Source organism: Ambystoma mexicanum, chromosome 4p (genome assembly GCF_040938575.1).
Source record: "Ambystoma mexicanum isolate Mex_15411 chromosome 4p, UKY_AmexF1_1, whole genome shotgun sequence".
Taxonomy (NCBI): domain Eukaryota; kingdom Metazoa; phylum Chordata; class Amphibia; order Caudata; family Ambystomatidae; genus Ambystoma; species Ambystoma mexicanum.
The window spans coordinates 907215102-907235767 of record NC_090927.1 but is presented as its reverse complement, the minus strand read 5'-3'; the positions used below and the strand labels follow the sequence as shown (position 1 = coordinate 907235767).

At 47.2% G+C, this 20666-nt stretch overlaps 1 protein-coding gene across 2 annotated transcripts in view; it reads right to left on the bottom strand.

The window, feature by feature from the left end:
- Window positions 1–20666, bottom strand: part of RRAGD (Ras related GTP binding D) — a 536051-nt gene that overhangs the window by 401515 nt on the left and 113870 nt on the right. For both annotated transcript variants that reach the window (XM_069606500.1, XM_069606499.1), the window contains exon 3: window positions 4777–4976. In XM_069606500.1, the coding sequence (XP_069462601.1) occupies window positions 4777–4976 (200 nt within the window). The remainder of the gene's footprint in view (window positions 1–4776; window positions 4977–20666) is intronic.

Genomic DNA, 20666 nt, shown 5'->3' with positions numbered 1-20666 from the left:
TCCTTCAAGCCCCATCCCCTTTCTCAACGAGGGTCTGCTGTCATTTCGTGATGGCAGCCTGGTATAGCCACTGTTGAATTTAGAGTTTGGGCTCTGCTGCACTGAAGTGGCTTGCTTGCCGATGAGTAGTAAGGGATTCTTTTCTTCGCTGCACCTCTCTCGTATGTGGGGCGTTTCATCTTTTGCCACACTCATTTCGGGCTTTGTCATTCTAAAAGAAAATGGTCCAGCATGGTGTAAGACAGGCATTAGATGACTGACCGTACTACCCATTTGTAACCATGAGCGCAAAGGGGGGGGGGGCAGAGAGGGCCCTTGCCCCCTCCACCTCAGCACTCCTTTTTCTCTACTCTGGAGCGGAACAGGCACAGGAAAACACCCTGGTATTCCTCCTGCCCCAGGTTGAGAGGGGGTCCATATCCCCTTCTTGGCAGGGTCAGGTCTCTGACTCAGTCACAGCCCCACTTGGTGCTCCTTTTTCCTTCTTACCTCCGCTGTTCTCTGGTTTCACCTTCTCCCCCTTTTTTCTCCAAATCCTCTCTACCTCCCGATCTCTATCCGCTCACCTCTCCTCTCCCCCCTTTTCCCTCTTTCCAGCCTTCTTTTATTTCCATCATTCCTTCTGCTCTCCCTCCGGTCTTCATTTGCTTGCCACATTCTAATTCACACCTGCAATTTTGCACTCCTTACTCCCACTCTTCCCCTTTACAACTTTCCACTTTTATAGATGAACAAGGTCAGGCCAGGTCATGCAATCATCTGGTGCATGCCTAATAAGTATGGCATGTGACTCGGTACAGTCTACAGAAACTATGCATTCTCCAGCTGATGTTGGCTCGCAGATAATGGGTTGAAATGCTTCATTTCAAAGCAGTACATTTTTATTAAAGTCACAATTTACAATCTGCCATCTAACTGAAAAATCCAATAGATGAATACCACGTCACCAATTGTAAACAGGAACATTGTACAAACGGTTAATGATGCCTTTGCCCAAAATACATGCAAGTCGTGCCACTGTAAACAAAAGGTCATGATGCTTCAGTCCATAATATAGGGCCCTGTAAAACATGTGTTCATGCTGCCTGAGCCCACATAGATGCCACATAGATGCCTGTAGTGCCAAACATCTTTCACGATGGCCCCACAAGATATGCCACCACTGACACTTAAAAGCGCATGTTCGTAGAACTCCAAAGAAGAATGTTCTGGGCAGTAGGGTTATTCCCACATCTCTCATCTAGAAAACCCCAATCCTCCCTAGCACAGGCGTCGCTACTACCCAGGTTAGTACACAGAGAATATTGTCCTATGCTAGACTTATGCTAGGAGTGAAAACCAAACCAAATGCCTTATCTATCCAACTTCCCATAGGGACTTCCTAGACTGACTCAACACTATGCAGTGGTTAGGTGACTAAAAAGGGATCATGGCTTGTGCCTTTCGGACACTGCCCGATTTGGTCTTCTTCCTATCACACCCATGTACCTTTTCCTGCTCACTCTGATGTTTCCCTCTTACTACGTTCCTCCTTCCAACTTCATCAGACCCCTCATCTACTCCCTGCATCTTCCTCCACTGTACTTCCAATAGCTCTCACTCCTAAGCCTTTCCTCCAACCTTTCAGGTTACAGCTATACTACTATTCCCACCTGCACAGTACTGTGACCTACCCACACAACTATAACCCACCTTCTCTCACACCCTCTGTCATTCTCACAATCACTCCCTACATCCTAACCACACTCACTATGCACACTCACAATACAGTTCAATGCAGACTCTTTGGCTCCTGCCCTGGCTGATTTCTGCAATCACTCTTTTGCCACTGGAGTCTTCCCATCCCCCCTGAAGCACTCCCTTGTGCACCTTCTTCTTAAGAAACCCTCTGCCGACCCCTCCTGCCCGGCTAACTATCGCACAATCTCCATCACTCCCTTCCTGGGCAAGCTCCTGGAGAAACTAGCCATCTCCCAGCTTAATCCCCACACTGAATCTGTTGGTTGTCTTCATGACCATCAGTCTGGCTTCAGAGCTGCCAGAAGCACGGAAACTGCTCTCCTGTACATCGGTGAAGACCTCGACAACACCCCTTCGTCCTCATCCTGCTTGATCACTCTTCTGCCTTTGACACTGTCAACCATGCCATCCTGATCAACCATCTCCATGATAGCCTGGGTATCACTGGTCAGGCTCTGGCATGGCTGACTTCTTTCCTCTCTGACCGGCCCTCCCTGGTCCAACTTGGGTCCTTCCTCTCCGCTATCTTTTTCTCTACCTGTGGTGTCCCCCAGGGGTCTAACCTCTCTCCATGGCTGTTTAACCAATACCTGGCACTCCTTGCCCACCGCATCGCTGCTCTCTGCCCCAACTTTCAGTGCTATTTGGATGACACCTAGCAAATTTTCAGGCTACCCTCAGCCTCCTCCTCTCCTTCCCTTATCTCCGACTGTCTGTCTGCTATCCAGGAGTGGTGTGCCCCCAATGACCTCTGCCTTAATGCCAGTAAGACAGATTCTCCTTATCGGCACACCTGCTCCCTCCTTTCCTGCAGCTCTCTGGCCGGCCTCTTGGCCCTCTTCCTGCTCCCACCTGCAAGGCTAAAAACCTTGGGGTCATCTTCGACTCCACACTCTTTCTCTCCTCACATCTCTGACGTCTCTAAGAAGTCACACTACCAACTGCACCTCCTCAGAGGTATTCTTCCTTTCCTCTCCTTCCCCCAGAAGCTCACTGTCTCCAGAGCTCTGGTTCTCTTTAGGCTGGAAGATTTCAAAAGCCTTTTTCTAAATCTGCCTGCTTCTACTCTCCGCCCTCTGCAGCTCATCCAGAACAGGCCTGCGAGACTTGTCCTTGTCCTCAAGCCCAAGGATCGTATCTCTCCAGGACTGAAATCTCTGCACTGGCTTCTAGTGGCTGCGAGGATTAAGTTCAAAACCCTCTGCATCGTCCATAAGGCTTTCTGGGGCCACAATACCTTCAACTCTCTCTTCCTAAATATCTTCCTTCTTGAGCTCTTCGCTCATCCGCCTCCAACTCCCTCAGGGTCAGTCGCTTCTCTAAGCAACGAGTTGGTGGTAGATCTCTTTCTTCGGCTGGTCCCTCCCTCTGGAACAGCCTCCCTTAAACTCGAGGAGAACCATCTCTGGTGTCGGAAGCACCTCAAAACCTTTCTCTTTGCTTCTGCTTTTTCACCTCCTCTCCTCTGCGGACCTCCTGGCTGTAACCAGAACTGCACTGCCTTCCTGGACACCCTCTGATCTCGGGCCCAGGTCCATCCTCTGCCAGAATCACACACCTGCACTGCCCGCCTGGCAATCCCTGCACTTGGGGACTGTTCTGTATTCCTACAGTCCCCTACCAGCCCTTGACACCTGTTGTGTAACCCGATATCTGCACTTACCCATGCACTTGCCATGACACCTGATGTCTGCATTTACCCTTGCACTTGCCACTTGCTGGCCGTTACTTATTGTTAACTATTCCCATTTGCTGCACTGTACCTTGCCCCACTCCCACGCGCTTACGTGATCTGAATGACACCTGGCCTAGTAGGATCGCTGTCTGTCCTCCCTTTGTTCCCCTCCCTCGCCTAGTTGCGCCTTGAAACACTTGTGTATAGGCGCGTTATAAATGCCATATCATACCGTGTATTCACTTACCAACACATTTCCTGATCCAAAAGGCACCCCCACAATCCACATCTCCATCCTCATTCTGGTCGCTTGGTCTGTCACCTCCCCTTACCTCACCCGGGTAACACACAATTTCCTGTGCTCTCTGTTGCCCCCCTCCCAATGTGCTCTGGTTGGTTGTCTAGCACTGGTCAATAATTTGGATCCACCCTGAAATGCAGATGGTGGCCCACGACATGCAATGTCCAACTTCGTGTTAGTCTGGGCTCCCCCAAAGAGGAGTGCAGTCTGGGTGAGTGTCCGAGACCATGGTTGTAGGCCCCAGTGGTCTAAGGAGTCTTCTGCAGCCTCATTGGAGCCCACGGCAATACTGGGGAGCAGTGTGCTGCATATCTTGCGGCTGCATAAACTCTGCAATCTTCTGTCTGCCACCTCTGTCTCGCTTTGCCATTTGTTGGTTTCTGGCACTGAGACTCTGGTAGTGTGTGACACTGGAGGTCTGGTCTCTCTCTCTGCCAGTCTTTCCAATGAATCACGGTGTGAACGCTGGATCTAGGAAATGGGGAGAAAACCTGGAGACCATTTGGTTTAAGAGGCATGGGTTGATGCAAATGGATACTGCTCATAAATAAGCTGTCACTTGGGTAGGGGCAGGAAGTGGAGCCCTTTCAACTGCCACCCCTTCTGGGGTAGGATTGGCACTGGATTATGCCCGGATAGGCCTCAGCTGACAGGACGACATTCTGTGATCATGAGGGAGGAGGATTGACCCACATCATGAAGCTGAGCCAGCCAAAACATTTCAATAGGGGTAGGATTGCAGATGACGCCTTCTCATCAGGGGCATCATGCCTCAGTCCTGTGCTTTCATGTTTCCATCAACTGCAGTCTGGGAGTGGTAGTCCTGGGTCACTTTAACTGAATACAAAATACCAAAGTAAAAGCAAAGGGCTAAAATAGGGTGTGCCTGGTAACATGAAGTCAACTGGTAACCTTAATAGAAGGCAACCCTCTGACTTGAGGCACCTCTTGCATCGTCAATGTGCCATTGCAGTCTGTCAGAATGATGCAGCATGGACACCTTTCGCCATTACACACTTTTTGAAGCTGTAAGCACTTCTTGAACAAAGGGGCCTCTCACCTCAGGTGAATCTTCTCCAGTCCAGCGTCTGCAAGGTCATCGTTGGCCCTCTGGTGAATATCTCTCTGAGTTTCAATCTTGTGATCATCAGACAACCCATCGACTTTATGAATGAAAACTTCGAAGTTGATGTCTGGGTTAACTTTGTACGCACTGGTGACGGTGAGGTGGAGCCTCGCCAGGGCTTCCATGTAATCATCCTGCAAACCAAGTGATAAGAGCATGGGAGCATTGCAACAGTAAAAAGATTTCTGAACATTGCACTGAAGTGTAAAAACGATTAACATACCCTTATGATCATTTCACACACTCGCCCTATAAGCATGTATTCCACGTTTTCACTCCAAAACTAAAGCACAAACATTCTCAGAGGAACACCCTCTGTAATTTCCAAGTAGAGGCTTGCGGCAATACAACTGCCTCCAGTTTCAACATCCAGTAAACACTGTTGGACACTCTGGAGACATCGCTTTGCTGACAATCACAAGTTTATGGTCTGGTTTGGGACTTGACATGCTTTGGACGTTCAGAAGTTCGAGGATGGATTTCAGCCAGACAACATAGTAGTGAGCAGACAAATGTTACAAAAGGAGGATCCAGTTTAGTGTGCAGTGGCAACACGATGCACAATCTGGATCTGTGGGCCGTGTGCAACTGATGAAGGAAGATACTTCTCTAGGATCAAGGGGAAAGTAATTTCGATCCCAGGGAATAATTCTCATGGATTTAAAAATAATGAATGCATTAGGCAATGTGCATTCTACAAGCCGAATTGTCTCAAGTCGTTTGACACTACTAAGCCCCAAAGCGCAGAAGGCTATAGAGGTGACAAAGCAGTGAAGGCCACAGCACTAGTTAGAGGTGCTGGTACAATGTGCCCAGTGGCAGTTACTGAGGGTGCACTCTGCCTGTATTTAGAGTCTGTGGTCTGCCTGGGTGAGGAAGGAGGGCAAGGAAATAAATAAATAAAAGAGTATGGTGGCTGGCTCGGAGTGGCTAGAAACATGTATTGTTTTCAGAGTGGGGTCTGGATCTTCAGGGTTTTTCTGAAGAGGATGGTGAGGGAGACAGCAGCTCACATGGGTATGAAAGCCTGTGTCCAAGCAAAGGAGCATGAACATAGGATCTACTTTTTGTAATCTGGGGAGGACCAGCATAAACTGTTGGCGGACTGCAAGTTCATGGACGATTTTCTGGCACTTGGGTGGGGGTGGTACGGTTTAGGACCATCTAGGCTGCACAGAGGATATTGAATTGTGTATGTGCTCTGAACAGCCAGAGAATTGCCAATATGGGGCACATAACCTATGCAGTTGTCCATAGTGGATCAGACAATACGCACATTGCTTCAACACTAGTCGGAGCAATAACCAGGGACATGCTTGTGGTTTCAGCATAAAACCTCTGGCTGTAGGTTTCTTATTTACAAACTATTTACACAGTAATGCCATATTGATGAGTGGACTTTTCAGGTTGCCATAGCCAACCACTGTACCTTAAGGAAATAAAGCAACACCTCTTCATTCAATAAAGACTATCAATAAAACCTGCTCCAACCCCAAACCTACACACTGGGCATTCTCCAAGCTTCCAGCCGGTCATCTGAACCAACCAGCTTCCAGGTGTGAGCTGTAAGGATTGCCTAACACCATCATTTGCTTTCCAGGGAATCTGCGAGGCTGCAAACTTGGCCCGTTTTGCCCATGCCATGTTAATCCTCTGAATGGGTAAGGAGGGTAGGATCGCTTGTTTTGCCCGTTTTTTCTGAGCTTCCATTGTCTGACTCATCAATTGTGAGACAGCCACAGCAAAAAGGTGTCAGCCATTGGGGCCCACACAACTCGTTGCCTTTTATGAAAATCCATCCACCTGGGAGCAGCCAGGATATTTCTACTAAATATGTCCATATCTATACTGGACAGGTGCACGTTGAAATATCCTGGCACATTCTAATTTATCGACCCATTGTCAACACCCCAGGTTTCTTCAAGGAGCCCACTTGTTTAGGTCTGGTTTCAACTTCTTTGACTACATTTTTGTCTCCTGTACCCTCATGAAAGCATTACTGATAATTTCGCCCCAGAGTACAGCTTTACTAGCATCCCATATGATACTCCAATCCATCTTCCCTAAATAGTTTTCCTGGAAGAAATGCTGTAATCTATCTGCCATATGGGTTTGAATTGCTACTTCCCTCAAAAATCTAGTCACCATAGCTTCTTTCTCTTCTTGGTAGGTATTCTACATTTAATTCTGGGCAAAACCGGAGGATGATCTGACCAATCTCTATTGTCGTCACCACGGGGATTAAGGTCAGTGATACTAGCATAATATCAATTGTCCAGTAACCTTTATGAATGAATCTGTGTAATCCCCCTCTTCCTCGTAGAAAATGTGCCATCTCTCAATTATTGATCACTCCTGAATTATCTTTGCAAATACGTACAGATTATGCACTTGCCAGTCTCTGGGTCCAACATAAAATTGAAGTCTCCTCCAATCACTACTTCCCATTCACAGAACCTTCCCAATTTCCCTAACATGTCAGCAAAATAATGGTCTTGACTTTCATTAGGGGCATAGAAGTATACCAATGTAAAACGATATTAGTTTTCAATCTCTTAAGAATTAAGTATCCATGTCTTCTGGATCTCGAATTAGATTTATTTTTAATTTCCATCAGAATGGCCACTCCCTTTTTGATTCACTTGAAGCAAAGAATTGTATTAGGAACCTTTTGTACTTTCACCCACACTCGTCGTGTTCCATTAAGTGTTTTTCTTGCACGAATACAATTTACTCCCCCATGTCGCCCTAAGTCCCTTAAGTGGGGAGTCGAGACCCTGCACATTTTGTCACAACATTTAGATCAGTCATTGGCATCTATTTCCATCATTCTCTGTGTAGGCAATCTGTAGACAAATTGGGTACCATTTGATTTCTCCCCTTCTATCTATGTGAACCAAACAAACCGCACAAGATAAAATCAACTCTTATACTGCCAAACCCTATGCATCCAAGGCAAGACTATACCACTACCACCCCCATATTTCATCCAATGATTCATCTTCTCTATAATAGATTGTGTGTGGTGCCTTTATCTCATGGACCCTTATCTCCCTGAACCCTGCTGACCCACACAATAACCAACCTCACTAAGATCCCCTTTTCATGATATATAACAAGAACTACCTCACCTGTTCGCCTTCCCCTTCGAATTTGCATTTCTTCATTGCCCAAATATTTATTAATCCTCCCCGGTGTACCTAGGAGCAAACCCCAAGTATATAAATCCATAAACAAGTGCAAGTGAATCATTTAATGCTTCGATCGGATTTCATCCTAAGTTCCTTCCTCAGCTCTACATTTCAGGTTTGAGCGGCCGCTTCTCCCCCATATCTCCCCTTCATTTGGGCATTTCCTTCTCTCCAGTCCTCCATCAGGTGAGGAATTGCTCTACATTGGATTCGCAGTACTAGCCATCAGGTCCTCAAACTCTCCTTCATTAGTGATATTTTAAGACTCAAAGATCAGTCTGAATTGGAAACCCCAGGTCATTCTTTCATAGCCATCCCATTACAAGTCTCAGACTCCTCTTCTTTTTCAGTGTAGCGTGTGTTAGAACCGGTTACACGGTTATAGTTGCATCTCTGAATTGAATTGCTTTATACTTAAATGCAGCCAACGTGACCTTTTTCTTTAAGTGGGTAAAAATGAACCAGAGTCAGAAGAACGGGGATCATAGTCTTGCTCCGTTTATTCCAATATGAGCTCCAACTCGTCCAATACCCAATGGAATAAGGCTGCAATGATTTCTTCTAGCTCGCTGGCCTGTACCTGCTTAAGTATTCTCTGGATCTGACATTTTGTCACAATCTGTTTTCTGCATTCATTTAAAGCATTGCCTCCATTTGGTGTTCCATTCTCATCTTCTCTGACAGCTCAGATTGTTCATGAGCTTGTGCACAGAGAATATAATATACCTGCTTCAAGTACATGCTTCCCCAAATCGGTAATCAATTTAACGAGCTTTGATGTGCTGTCCTTTATGTCTCCATTTAGTACTAGTAACAGTTGCATACGACTCTTTATTGCAGTAGCTTTATCTGCTATTATCTTTTCGTTGGGTGCATGTATCTGCTGGGGAGTTTTCTTAATCCCCTCCTGGGTCTGCATTGATGTCTCCAGATTGAGGACCTTTGTTTTCCCAGTAGCTTCACCGTGCCTGTGGTGCGGTAGCTGAAATTCAAGGGCAGGCTGTCACGCCCTTCTATCCAATCTACAAGAGGATCCTTTCAACAGTCTATTTCCACACAAGGCTTTCCAGCATTAATGAGTGCCCCAGTCTAGTCTTACTTAAATCCAAAATGATAGAGCTGTTAAGTTTTGTAGGTCCCCTGCTGTCCTCAGTCTGCTCGTTTATGCACTTTCAATTCTCGCATTCAGTTGCAGGCTTTGTAGACTATTCTGGTGATATTATGGGTTGTCGCCTCTCTGCAGCTTAAAATGCACTTCTGCCTCCACTTAGGTCTCTACACGAGTCTGACGGGGCCCTGCAGGACCACGCCAATTAGACCTAGCCTCTACGGCGTTCCACATTGGCTCCAGAAAAGGTTTGCACTTCAATTCCCTCTCACCACATCACTAATCTGATCTCTTCTGAAACCACGCCAGCAACCATCCGTTCGCCTGCTCGCTTCCACCTTTCACTCTCCATTTACTGGTGAGGAAGCATGCAGTCTTATCACTCCGTCTCTGAATTTCCAGCACTTTCAGGTTCGGTCTCCCCTCATGGTCTTTCCATTCCTTTACGTCCCAATCGGTGCGTACATCACCTGATGCCAGTGCAGCAAACCTTTGATCTCCCAAACAGTGCCGACTATAATTCAATTCTTGCCAGTAGGGGGTGGAGGGTACGTGTTTCCATTGCTCCATCCGAGTGTCTCTGGTGCCCAAATCCAAGCCACTCTGGTCCTTCTCCACTTGTATTCACCTCATCAGGCTGTTAAGGACTTGGGTGCCATATTTAGCTACTGATCAGTAGTATCCAGCATCCCACGCAGCAGCACAGGGGGGCTTACATTAACTTTGAACACATTCCATCAGCTGCTGCCGGTGGGAGGAGTGGTCATCTGGGGAGGAATAGGTTTTATTTTATTTATTTATAAACAGTAGGAACAATGCTCTTTTGATCACAAAAGAACATACAAAAGATAAGAAATTAGATTTGATGGGAAGCAGTGAGCTTCTTACAATGGGTGGGTTTGAGGGACATTCCGACCAGGTTGTGGAGGGGAGTAAATGGAACAGTCACAGGAACAAAACAGAGCGTTTCTCGTGTATTCGGGAGAAGAAAATTACCTGCAAGTGGAGCATGAGGAGAGAAACCGAGGAATCACAGGGAGGAAGAGGATGGATAGAAGAGGGCAGACACAGAGGTGCCTTACCATGGATAGATTTGTGAAACAGGTGAAGACATTTAAATCTGGCCATGTTTTGCATCATCAGCCATCCACCCTGGTGATGGTGTGAGGAAGTAGGTGTGGGAACTAAGTTAATGATCTTGTCGAGCGGACAGAAAGCATAGTTGGGGAGACCAAAAAAGATGCTGGTAGAGTAGTTCAGTTTAGAGAAGACAAGAGTGGTTAAGAGATGCTTGGCGGTGTTGAAAGGAAAGTAGTGCCGGATTTTCCTAATATTTAGGAGGTTTGAGTGAGCTGTTCCAGTTTTGGAGATGAAAGTAGAGAAGGTGTCAGATGGGTCATAGATGACACAAAGGGTTCTAGCTGGAGAAGAGTAGGGGAGAGTGTCAGGTGGGAACTGGATAGGCAGAGGAAGAGATGAGCAAGAGCTTTTGGCAGGGAAGAACACCACCTCTGTTCTGGTATAGTTTAACATCAGAGAGTGCAAAGCCATCCAATATTTAATGGCACAGAGATTGTTGGAAATTTTGATAGAGCGATCAGAAGAGAGTTCAGCAAAAGAGAAGATGTGTGTTGTCTGTGAAGAGTTGGTTGCGAGAACCCAAAGGAGCAGATTAGAGCCCCAAGTTCAGAGGTGTAAAGTGAAAAGAGGAGCAGATTCAAGACAGAGCCTTGTGGAACATCAAGAGTTAGAGGAGTGAGTTGAAAGGTGTTGTTGGTCCAGGAGACAGAATTGGCGAGGTGCAAAGTAGAATTCAATCCAGGCAACGGCTCCATCATGAATCCCAAGAAGAAAGAGTATTAAGGAGATCAGACGGTTCGACAGTGTCAAAGGCAGAAGACAGTTCAGGGAGAATTAGGATTGTTTGGAGTCCTTAGCAGAGGCAGTGAGTTTGGACACATTCACGAGAGCAGTTTCCGTGGAGTGACAGGAGCATAAACCTGCTTGTGGGCTGTCTTGAATGTTGTGGATGCCCAAGAAATTGGTCGAACACAACCCTTTTGAACACTGAACACTTTAGAGTAGTACAGAAGACGAGGCACAGGGCGAAAGTTAGCCGGTAGGTTCGGGTAAGCCGCTTGCATTATAGGAGAGGGATGACCATGGCTGTTTTGAAAACAGGGGAAAAGCAAGCGGAGTCGAAGGACAGTTCAATGAAAGGCCACTAAAGGAGCAATACGCTTAACTAGCTGAGGAGGAAGAGGATCATATCGGGCACAAGAGGGGTTAGCCTTAATCAGTAGAGATAGAACTTTGTCAGTGTTGGTGTGACTAAAGTTGGAGAAAGAGGCAGTATGATGGTAGAATAGGTCCATGTCTAAAATGTAGGAGGAAGAAGTACGAGGAGGGTCAGGAGAGGAAACCGGTGGCCCAGGAAGCTGAGTCTCCTGGAGCTCACAGGGAAGCGGTGATGCTCTGCCAGGTCAGACATGGGCCTCCTCCATGGAAGCATTTAAAAAGACAAACACACGCACTTTCCACATCTCCTCCAGCTACGCTAAACCTTTACTCTGCAAACTGTCCTTTGAATTCCAATTCACCATGGACAGATCCTCTCAAGGATTTTCTTTCACCTTCAGACTGCTCCAGGCTGATCTGTGCTTCATCCACTTTTATGAATAAACAAACGACCGTAAGTGTCTTGCGATATTCTGCTGATTGTGGGACTTTGACTCGGCTACAAAGTCCACATCCTTACCACAGATCTTCACACAACACTGTGGTTATCTTCCTTTAATTTTTTGTCACTGCGTGCTCCTCACTCCATGTGCACTATGTTCTCTGTGCTTCTTTCCAGGTATGCAGGTCCCTGAACGCTGCTTCATGCAGCCAACAGGGCATGCCTAAAATGGACCTGCACCCAAGGTGCCACGGTGAAAGGGCTGAACTCAAACACAGCATATTGATGTTCCTTAGTGTCCTTCACACAATTCCCTCAAAGGTCATGGGGCAACCTTGTGTGCTCAGTCCTAGAAATGCACTCTCGCAATGATTCTGTGTTCAGTCCTTCCTCCCTTTTTAGTCTCTTAACCTCAGGCTTTCATTCACTTCTTTGCACAGCCTCCTCTGGTGTACTTCTCAAAATCGTTGGGCAGAGCCGGGAGTTCCTAGGCCATTTATTGGCTGAGCTTTGGGCACTTCCTACACGACCACCTCACTGGCAGATCAGCACTGCTTCTCAATCACACAGCTGCCAATTATTTCCATGTTCTCGTCGCCAAGATGATGTGGGTCACAAAGACGATGGCACTAGCAGGTAAGTGCAACAGGCTTCTTCCTTATTAAAGGCCTTTGCAGGGAACAATGGCAACTGCCGCTGGCACTTCCCCAATCACCACCTATACCCGAACTCCCTCCCCCTCTTGTGCTCCATGGAACGTGGCACACTCCTCTGCCCCCATGCATAGATTGAGACCCCACGTAACAACCACTTTATCCTGCCTTGAATAACCCCGGATTGGCCTTTGTCTCACACCCTTACTTCTTAGCCAATCCAGTGACCATGGGCGTCGCCAGCCCCTGGCTTGGGATGCTTAAGCACTCTCACTTGGAGGCAGAAGGCAGCACTCTGCTGTGACGCCAAGCTGGGGCTCTGATGCCAAAGGGTTGCCACGGCAATAGTCTGGCAAATGTCTCTCCGAGAGAAGGTCTTTACATTTAAACCTTCATTAACAGGACTGCAGCAGAAGCAGCAAACATGCAGAGGACAAAAGCCTAGCCAGAAGATCAATATCCCCACTATGATGACGGCTTCATTGCTGGGCTCAGCTATTACATGACCCATGTCTCCAATGATTAGCAGCCATTTGTAAAACTTCACAGCTTCTGAATTGAGGTGAAAGATGCATCTAATGGGTGGAAGGAGTAAGACCTAATCAGCCTTCAGGGCTCATAGAACGGGGGAGGTGGCTGTGGGCAGCCCAATGGATTAATGGCCCGACTCACGACCAGCTTCCATAACGGTCATCCAACCACAATCGCACCCCATTTCCCCTCACCGCACCCGCCTCTCCCAGGAAATCTTAGTTTTGATGCACTGTGATTGGCCCTTCTAGGCTGGAACCTCGGACCTCCTTCCAAGTCCTTCTCCTCCACTCTGGCATAGCTTTCATTGCATGCTTTTGGCAGATGTCACCCACCTTGTAAACAGGTGACTCACCAGCCAAAGCTGCTTGCTGTAGCATCCTATCCTCTCTCTTGTGTTCATCCTGAGGAGGAAGCGGGTCTTGGACAGAAAGAGGCAGGGCAGTCTGAATCGAGTAAAAATAAATAAAGACAACATATCAACTACCCCTCTGTGTGGTCTCATCGTCTGACTAGAGATCCCCGCTCCACGAGTGACCCTGCGACCAGATCACTCCTTGGTGCCTGAAGAAGGGATATAACTTGCGCCCATTCCAGACCTGCCTACTCTCCGGGTTTATCCTGGAGACTCCGGGTTTTTACGTTCTTCTCTGGGTCTCTGGAATTTCTGGCCCTTCGAATAACTCTGCCCACACCTCGATGACATTGGCTACAAACAGACCGATAGTGGCCAATCACATCTAGGTGTGGGCAGAGAAAGTATGGAGCGTAAATCTCGCTCAGACGTCATTTGATGTTGAATTTTGTTGTAAAAAAGTGGGTGGGTGGAGTCTCAGAAAAGGGGCCTGGCATCCAATGAAGTCATCCTCGAGGCTTTTGATGTGTCAAATGTAGGCAGGCCCGGCGCATTCACTTCAATGGGCTCTCACCTGCCAAAAACAAAGTCAGGTGTTTTCAACCGCCTTGACGACATAAAGGTTAAGAGCTATGCTCTGGAAAATCTGGCCCTCAAAAGACTGCTTACGGCAACTGGGCACTCCCTCGTTCTTTTTCAGGAGAGCCGTTTTAAGCATTTCCTAAATTAAACAAAGGTCATTTCTTTGGCTACATTCGATTTCCAAAAAGTAACACTTGCACTTGTGTTGAAGCAACAGTTCGCCCTTTGTTCGGAGTAACAGTGCACCATTTTCAACTTTACAAAAAAAAATGATCGGAATGGACAAAAAGAAAGAGCCAAGAGCCGACATGGAGGAAGGAAACAAAACAAACAGAAGCCCAGAGATAACACAAAGGAAGGACGCAACGTAAACGCCCGATGAGATCACGTGGCAGCAGGCCCATTACTCGTGTTGCAGCCGGCGAAAGAACAAGGCGAAAGGCAACGGTATTATTACCGGACATCTCATTAGATATGTACAAATGAAAATAATAAGCCCAGGAAGCGTGCACTTCCATACGCCAAGAAGCCAACGCTCCTCATTGAAAGCTCCACTTACTGGTGGAAATTCCGTTATGGGTTATCTTTGGGAGCGTGGCCTTTTTTGCATTGGAGATTGTATTAGGTCATTGATTGCCTGTTGCGGCAACATTTCGCCATATGGTCTATTAGGTGCACTGACAGGAGGAGCAAACACCTCCCAACACCGCCCTCTTCAGTCAGCACGATGTGGCAGACTGCCAATCAGTCGAGGTCCAGAAAACCTCAACCAAAAGTAAGTGGACACAGCAAGCAGGTCTTTTCAGATGCAGCAAATGCATGCAGATGTAGTATGACGCCTGGTTGTTGGGGGCTGCTCCAGGTCACGGGGCAGCCCCATACTTGGGTCGGGTGGCAGCCGACCATGCACACACAGGCAGCGCTCACGCTGCCTTCACAAAGGGTGGGGGTTCATCCCACCTGCTCCGGGGACACTGGAGCTCTGCACATGGGCCGGGTGGCAACCGGCTTACCGCGGCCCCGGCTCTGGGGGCACCCAGGCCAGGGTCGGCACCCTGGCCCGACTCACAGGGCAGGGGAACACACAGGGACGGCGTTGCCCGGCAGGGGCACCGTCCTGGAGCTGGGCCCCGTCCTTGGGGCAGCACACGTGGTGGGGCACCCGCATGGTGCCACCGCAGACACACACACACAGAGACAGTTTAATCTTGACTGACGAGCCGGAAGCGGCTCGTTCACTTTATTAGCTTGGTCACGTGGTTCCCCACGTGACCACATCAACACACTTGGGCGATACCATGCCTCCCAACAGGTGAGACACGCAACACTAGAGAGAGAAAAAAAACCTAAGGCACAGCCCCCACCAGTGGATCGCAGGTCTCAATCCACACACAGAGGAAAAAAGTACACTCCATTTCAGTCTCTTTCAGTGAACCAAACAGGTTTTGGTGCAACATAACGTTCCAGGCCTCCTGTGAAGCAGACTGCCCATTCTGCCTATTCTATACATGATCATTTCTAAAATGCTTGATTTAGGCCCATTACTACAAACGAGCGATGGAAAAAAAAAACTGCTACCAAATCGGCCAAATAAATGGCATTACTCGGACATCAACCAAAAGCACGGGTCACAACCTAGAGTAGAGCTGGCGCAGAGGAAGTAACTGAAACCCACGCACACTCCTCATGGGACGCTACCACAGTGTGGTTGGACAACGTGAAACTGCTTTGCCAGTCACATTAACGCATCATCAAATTCAGCAAACAAGTGGTTTAAGATTGACTGGGCAACCGGTGAGGAGAAATCCCAAAAGCATCCTTCTATCGACTCTACAGGCCTGCGATAACCTGGTATTTTTCCACACAAAAAATAAATAAAAATAAGCTATGCACGCCCATAAACTAATGCCGACTCTTCCCGGTTCCAACCTACAACTGCACCACCATAGGCACAAAGCAAAACATCTGGGTGTCCTGCGAGACACAAATATCCCTCAACCTCAGTGGTCAAAGAAGAAAACCACCAACTCTTCCTGCTGCATCTTTCAACTGCTATATAAAGCTAACCAGGTGCTCCGATCCATCTGTAGGTGATTATTGCCACATTCGATATTTGGCTCTCTAAGAGAATCCAAAACAAGGCTTCTCGGATGTTCCTTTATCTGGCATGAGGACACAACTAGAGCTTTGAAAGCAAAAGTCTGGATTGCCCCTGGTGACCAGGGGTGAAACATAGACCTTTGTGCTCGCTTCACCTCACTGAGGAGGCCCAACAAGGCAGAAACACAGGTCTGCGATTGCTGATGTTACTCTTGTTAAGAGAATTGCCTAGAATTTCGGTGCTTGACTGGCCTTGTGGGTGCGACTAGACCGATATGCAAATGGATATTTCTCCTGTGTGCAGGGTGCAGTGAGCCAAAAACCTCCTGAGTGGACGAAATTCCATAGAACAGGGTATTTGAAACATGTTTGTTCTCAGCAGAGGGACTGCAACACTGCATTTCTCAGTTTACCTTGTTTGCCTTATAAGTTGCAAACCAAAGATATTGGATATGGAAAGATCTACTGTGGACTGGCAACACACGAGTTTTACAAAATAGTGAAGAAAGAATGTATATCAAATTCTGATCCCCATTCCACCCCACACACCAACCTTTCAACTCCATCTCAGCCTCCCTCTCTTCCCTTGCCTGGCCTGGCTTCCATTTCACTCCCAACTTAAATTTCACTTTCTCTGCCTCGTCTTCAAATCTCTCCATGGTCTTGCTCCCCCTCAGCTCTCCTCCCTCCTCTCCTTCAACTCTCCCTCTTATTCCCTTCGGTCCGCGACCATTTCCTTCTCACTGTTCCCCCGGTCCCCTGTGCCCCCTCCCGTTTCCGCTCCTTCCAACTCCTAGCCCCCCCTGCACTGGAACTCCCTTCCTCTTACAATCCGCTCGACCACCACCTTTTCCTCATTCCGCACCTCCCTTAATCTCTCCTTCTCCACTCTCCCCCTTGACCATCTCCCCCCTCCCTTACCTCCTCCTACTCCCCTTCACCCCTGCCCTATTCCCCTCAGTTAACTGCTCTTCTTGCTGTTTAGTTGATTGATTCATATTGTTATTTACTTCTAACGTTACTGTTTATGTTTATGTATTAAGTTGTTCAATTGTACAACGCTTTGGTGTAAAGCGCTTTATAAACCAATAAATACAAATACAAACTCTTTCTGACCACCTTAAAAACATCCTCTGCACCTACCAAAATACCTCTTCTTAAAAAAAATTAGAAATTGCAATGAATATATTAGCTCTGCTTCCTTGAACACAAACCGCACCAGTCAAAGGCACCTCCACAGACAAAATAGCCTACCTCAGTCAGGTTGAGCAGCCACAAAAACCTAATCAAGAATGCAAAAAAAGCCCATTTCACTGCAATAACATGCTATACCCCCAACAGCACCAAAGGATTCCGAACTTCTCAGCCCCCCGTCCTGCGTCACTTGTTAAAGCTAAAACACTTTCTGAATTCATCAACAATGTGGACTATTTTTACCAAACTATTGGCCGATAATCCTGAAAGCCCATGCCTTCAATATGACCAACAACTGGAAAATTGTCCTTGCCCTTCCTTTCACTTCCTTCTCTCATGTCTCATCGCCCAAAAAAAAAAAAACGACATTCTAAATCCTCTCAGGAACCTTGCCCCCTACCCAATTCAAATAACTCACCCCACTTCTCTTTAGTTGCTTTCTTCACTTGATCAACTCCGCTTTCACCTCCGGAATTATAACTCCATGCTTCAAAATAGACATCACTGCCCTGCTCAAAAAAACGTTTCGACCCCCCCAAACGCAAAAACTATCGACTTATCTCCAATCTCCCCATCCCTGTTAAGATACTGGAATCCACTGCCCTCACCAACTCCAATCCTACCCGGAAGACCAGAACATTCTGGACAATTATCAAAACAACTACGTCCCCCATGCATGGCACAGAATCTGCCATCAAATCAACTTGAGCTGACCGGTTCATGCTTGCGTGTAACGGAGGAACAGAGGCTCTAATTCTCCTCAGTTGGTGGCCTTCGATATGGCTGACCATAAAATCCTCCTAGAAGGCCTAACCAATTATCCAAGCCTTTGTCCCATCATGGCTTACCTCCTGCTCACAGATCCCAAAAAGTCCCCATCCCAGCCTATCAATCCAGTCCTCAGCGCCACCGCTGTGTGGAGCCTCGGCATCAACGAATGCCTCCTCACTTAACTCATCTGTACTTTTGGCATCATCCTCTACTCCTATACAGATAACATCCAGATCCTGCTGAGACTGCCAGCTGAGGCAAGGGGGATTTGCCCAACCTCCACCGCTGTAAAGACGTCCATACACTGTTGGATGCACTACGACTGGCTAAAACTTAATGGAAATCAAACTGACGCAACACGAATCACTGCCATCTCCGACCTTCCTGCATCTGGCCTACCCAGTTTGGACCTTTTCCCTCATCAACAGTGAGCCTGGGCTTTCAAATGAATGTTCCTCTTCCTTACCTCTCAGATCAATGTTGGCAGTACCTGCTTCTTTCACCTTACAAATGTTCCCTCACAGTTTTTGGTAAACCACTTAATCTCCTGGACGAAGGAAACGCTGCATGCTTTGGCCTTTCCCTAGCGCAATTATGCAGAGTGCAAAAGGTACAGAACGCAACCACCATGCTCCTGCTTCACCCGAGAAGAGCTGAGCACCGCACCCCTCTCCTCAACTCCCTCTAATGGCTCCCTGTCCACAAACAGACCACATTTAAATCCTGTTCCTTCAACAAGGCTGATCTCACCCCTACTTCTTTGCCTCAAAGGTTACTCAATACATGCTACCATAAACCTCCGCTCATCATCCAAATCGCTACACACCAGGCACGTATTCACAAAATCCTGAAATGGCAGAAAAAGCCCCTGGCACTTCGACCTCTAGATTATGGAACAAACGTCCCCTAAAACTCAATATCTCAGACCATTGCTCCTTCCACAGACATGAAAACCTGGCTCTTGCAACAAAACTAACTTTCTCGATCTCCACACACTGCTATTTTGGATCCTTCAGCCCCAAGAGACCACCCCCGTGAGGAAAGCAGTACTCCATAAATGCAAGCAAAACAATAAATACATAGAACGCATGGGGCAGGGTAGGATTTTGGTAGTAGGTGGACATGGCAACCTTGCATCTTAACTGCTATTGCGAGGGGGAAAACAATACCACACAACTGCCCTTTTATGGGGGATGCAACACCCATAGCATGAATTGGTCATACTTTTCTAAAGGTCACAGGTATTTAATAGCAATGTTGCAGCACTTTCACTTCACTTCTGTGGTCATAATTAAGCTCTGCAAAGGCACCCTAAATTAATTTTTAACAACCAGATATAACGTCCAATGTTGTATCCAATATGGTTTCATACAAATTCAGCCGAGGCTTTTATGCATAAACTGTGTGTACATTGGACCATCTGTATCTGTAATATGTGGGAGTCTAAAAAGTGCATAGCACACAATTTGGTTTGCACCCTGCAAGCCATGCTGAAGACCGCCAATCTGCCCACCACACCAAGCTCGTCAAAGCATGGCTGTCCTGGACTACCACATGTGCACAATATCCATAACAATGACGCTGCAAGGGCATGCATACACTGTGCTGGGTGAAAGGTGTATGCATGTTTAAATCTCTCACCCAGCGTGGAAACAAGGGGCAGTGCCTGGCCCTCAAACCAGCCACCAGTGGAGGCTGGTGAATTGTTTTATTAGAGGGGCATCGATATTTGCCACAAGTATGCGGAAGCAACCAAGTGTAGCTAGGGAGCCCAAACCAACAAAAACTGAGTTCGGGGGAATTGGCCCCCCGTGAAAATATTTTGACTAAGGAGTTAAAATGGTGCATTATACAGCACACTGTGAAAAAATTGGTAAAAGGCCACACAGTTTGCAATCAGCATTGTTGGTTAACTCATGACAAAATACAATAGATGCAAGTCACCAACAGTGAACAGGAGCATTTGCCAATGCATTTTCATGGGTTTCCCCACAATATATGCCAGTATAAAAAATATTTTCACTCTAGCTGTGCCCATACATCTCTATGTTGGCTGAACCAATATATGCCAGTATTCCCATAGAGGAATTAACTCACGTTTGCTTTGCGCATAATCCCAGTAATGATACAATGATAAAATATGTCCAGGCTGGCTCTGCCAATATATGCCAGTAACCCCACCTAAAAACATACTCCCATTGGCTTGGCCATTAAAAATACCAGACCAATGTGAGTAATTCGACCATCCACACAATGGGTGTGCACGGGCCTGGGCTTTTTTTAAATGTTTAATTAAATGGAATGATGGTAGGCAAACCTCAGGAAAATGTGTGGGGCCAATACACACACAATTTTCTATGCTCACAGCACAACAAGCACATAGATCCGTGTACTCTGGGTGGACACAGCCTACAGGCACAGTCCGCCCTGTCATTTTTTGTTGGGATATGACAGCAGGAGTACATGACGCATTAAGTGGGAGGACCAAACGTTCCCCTTGCCATGGCCAGCCTGATTAACAAAGGCTCCATGTATCCGCCCTGCTCTTTTGTTGGGCCCTGCAGCTGGTAGCAGCAATTGTGATATGAACAGAATGCACTTTAAAGTAGCTCAAAAGGGGCTTGGCTGCAGATGTTAACAAAGGAGACATGAGTCCCCA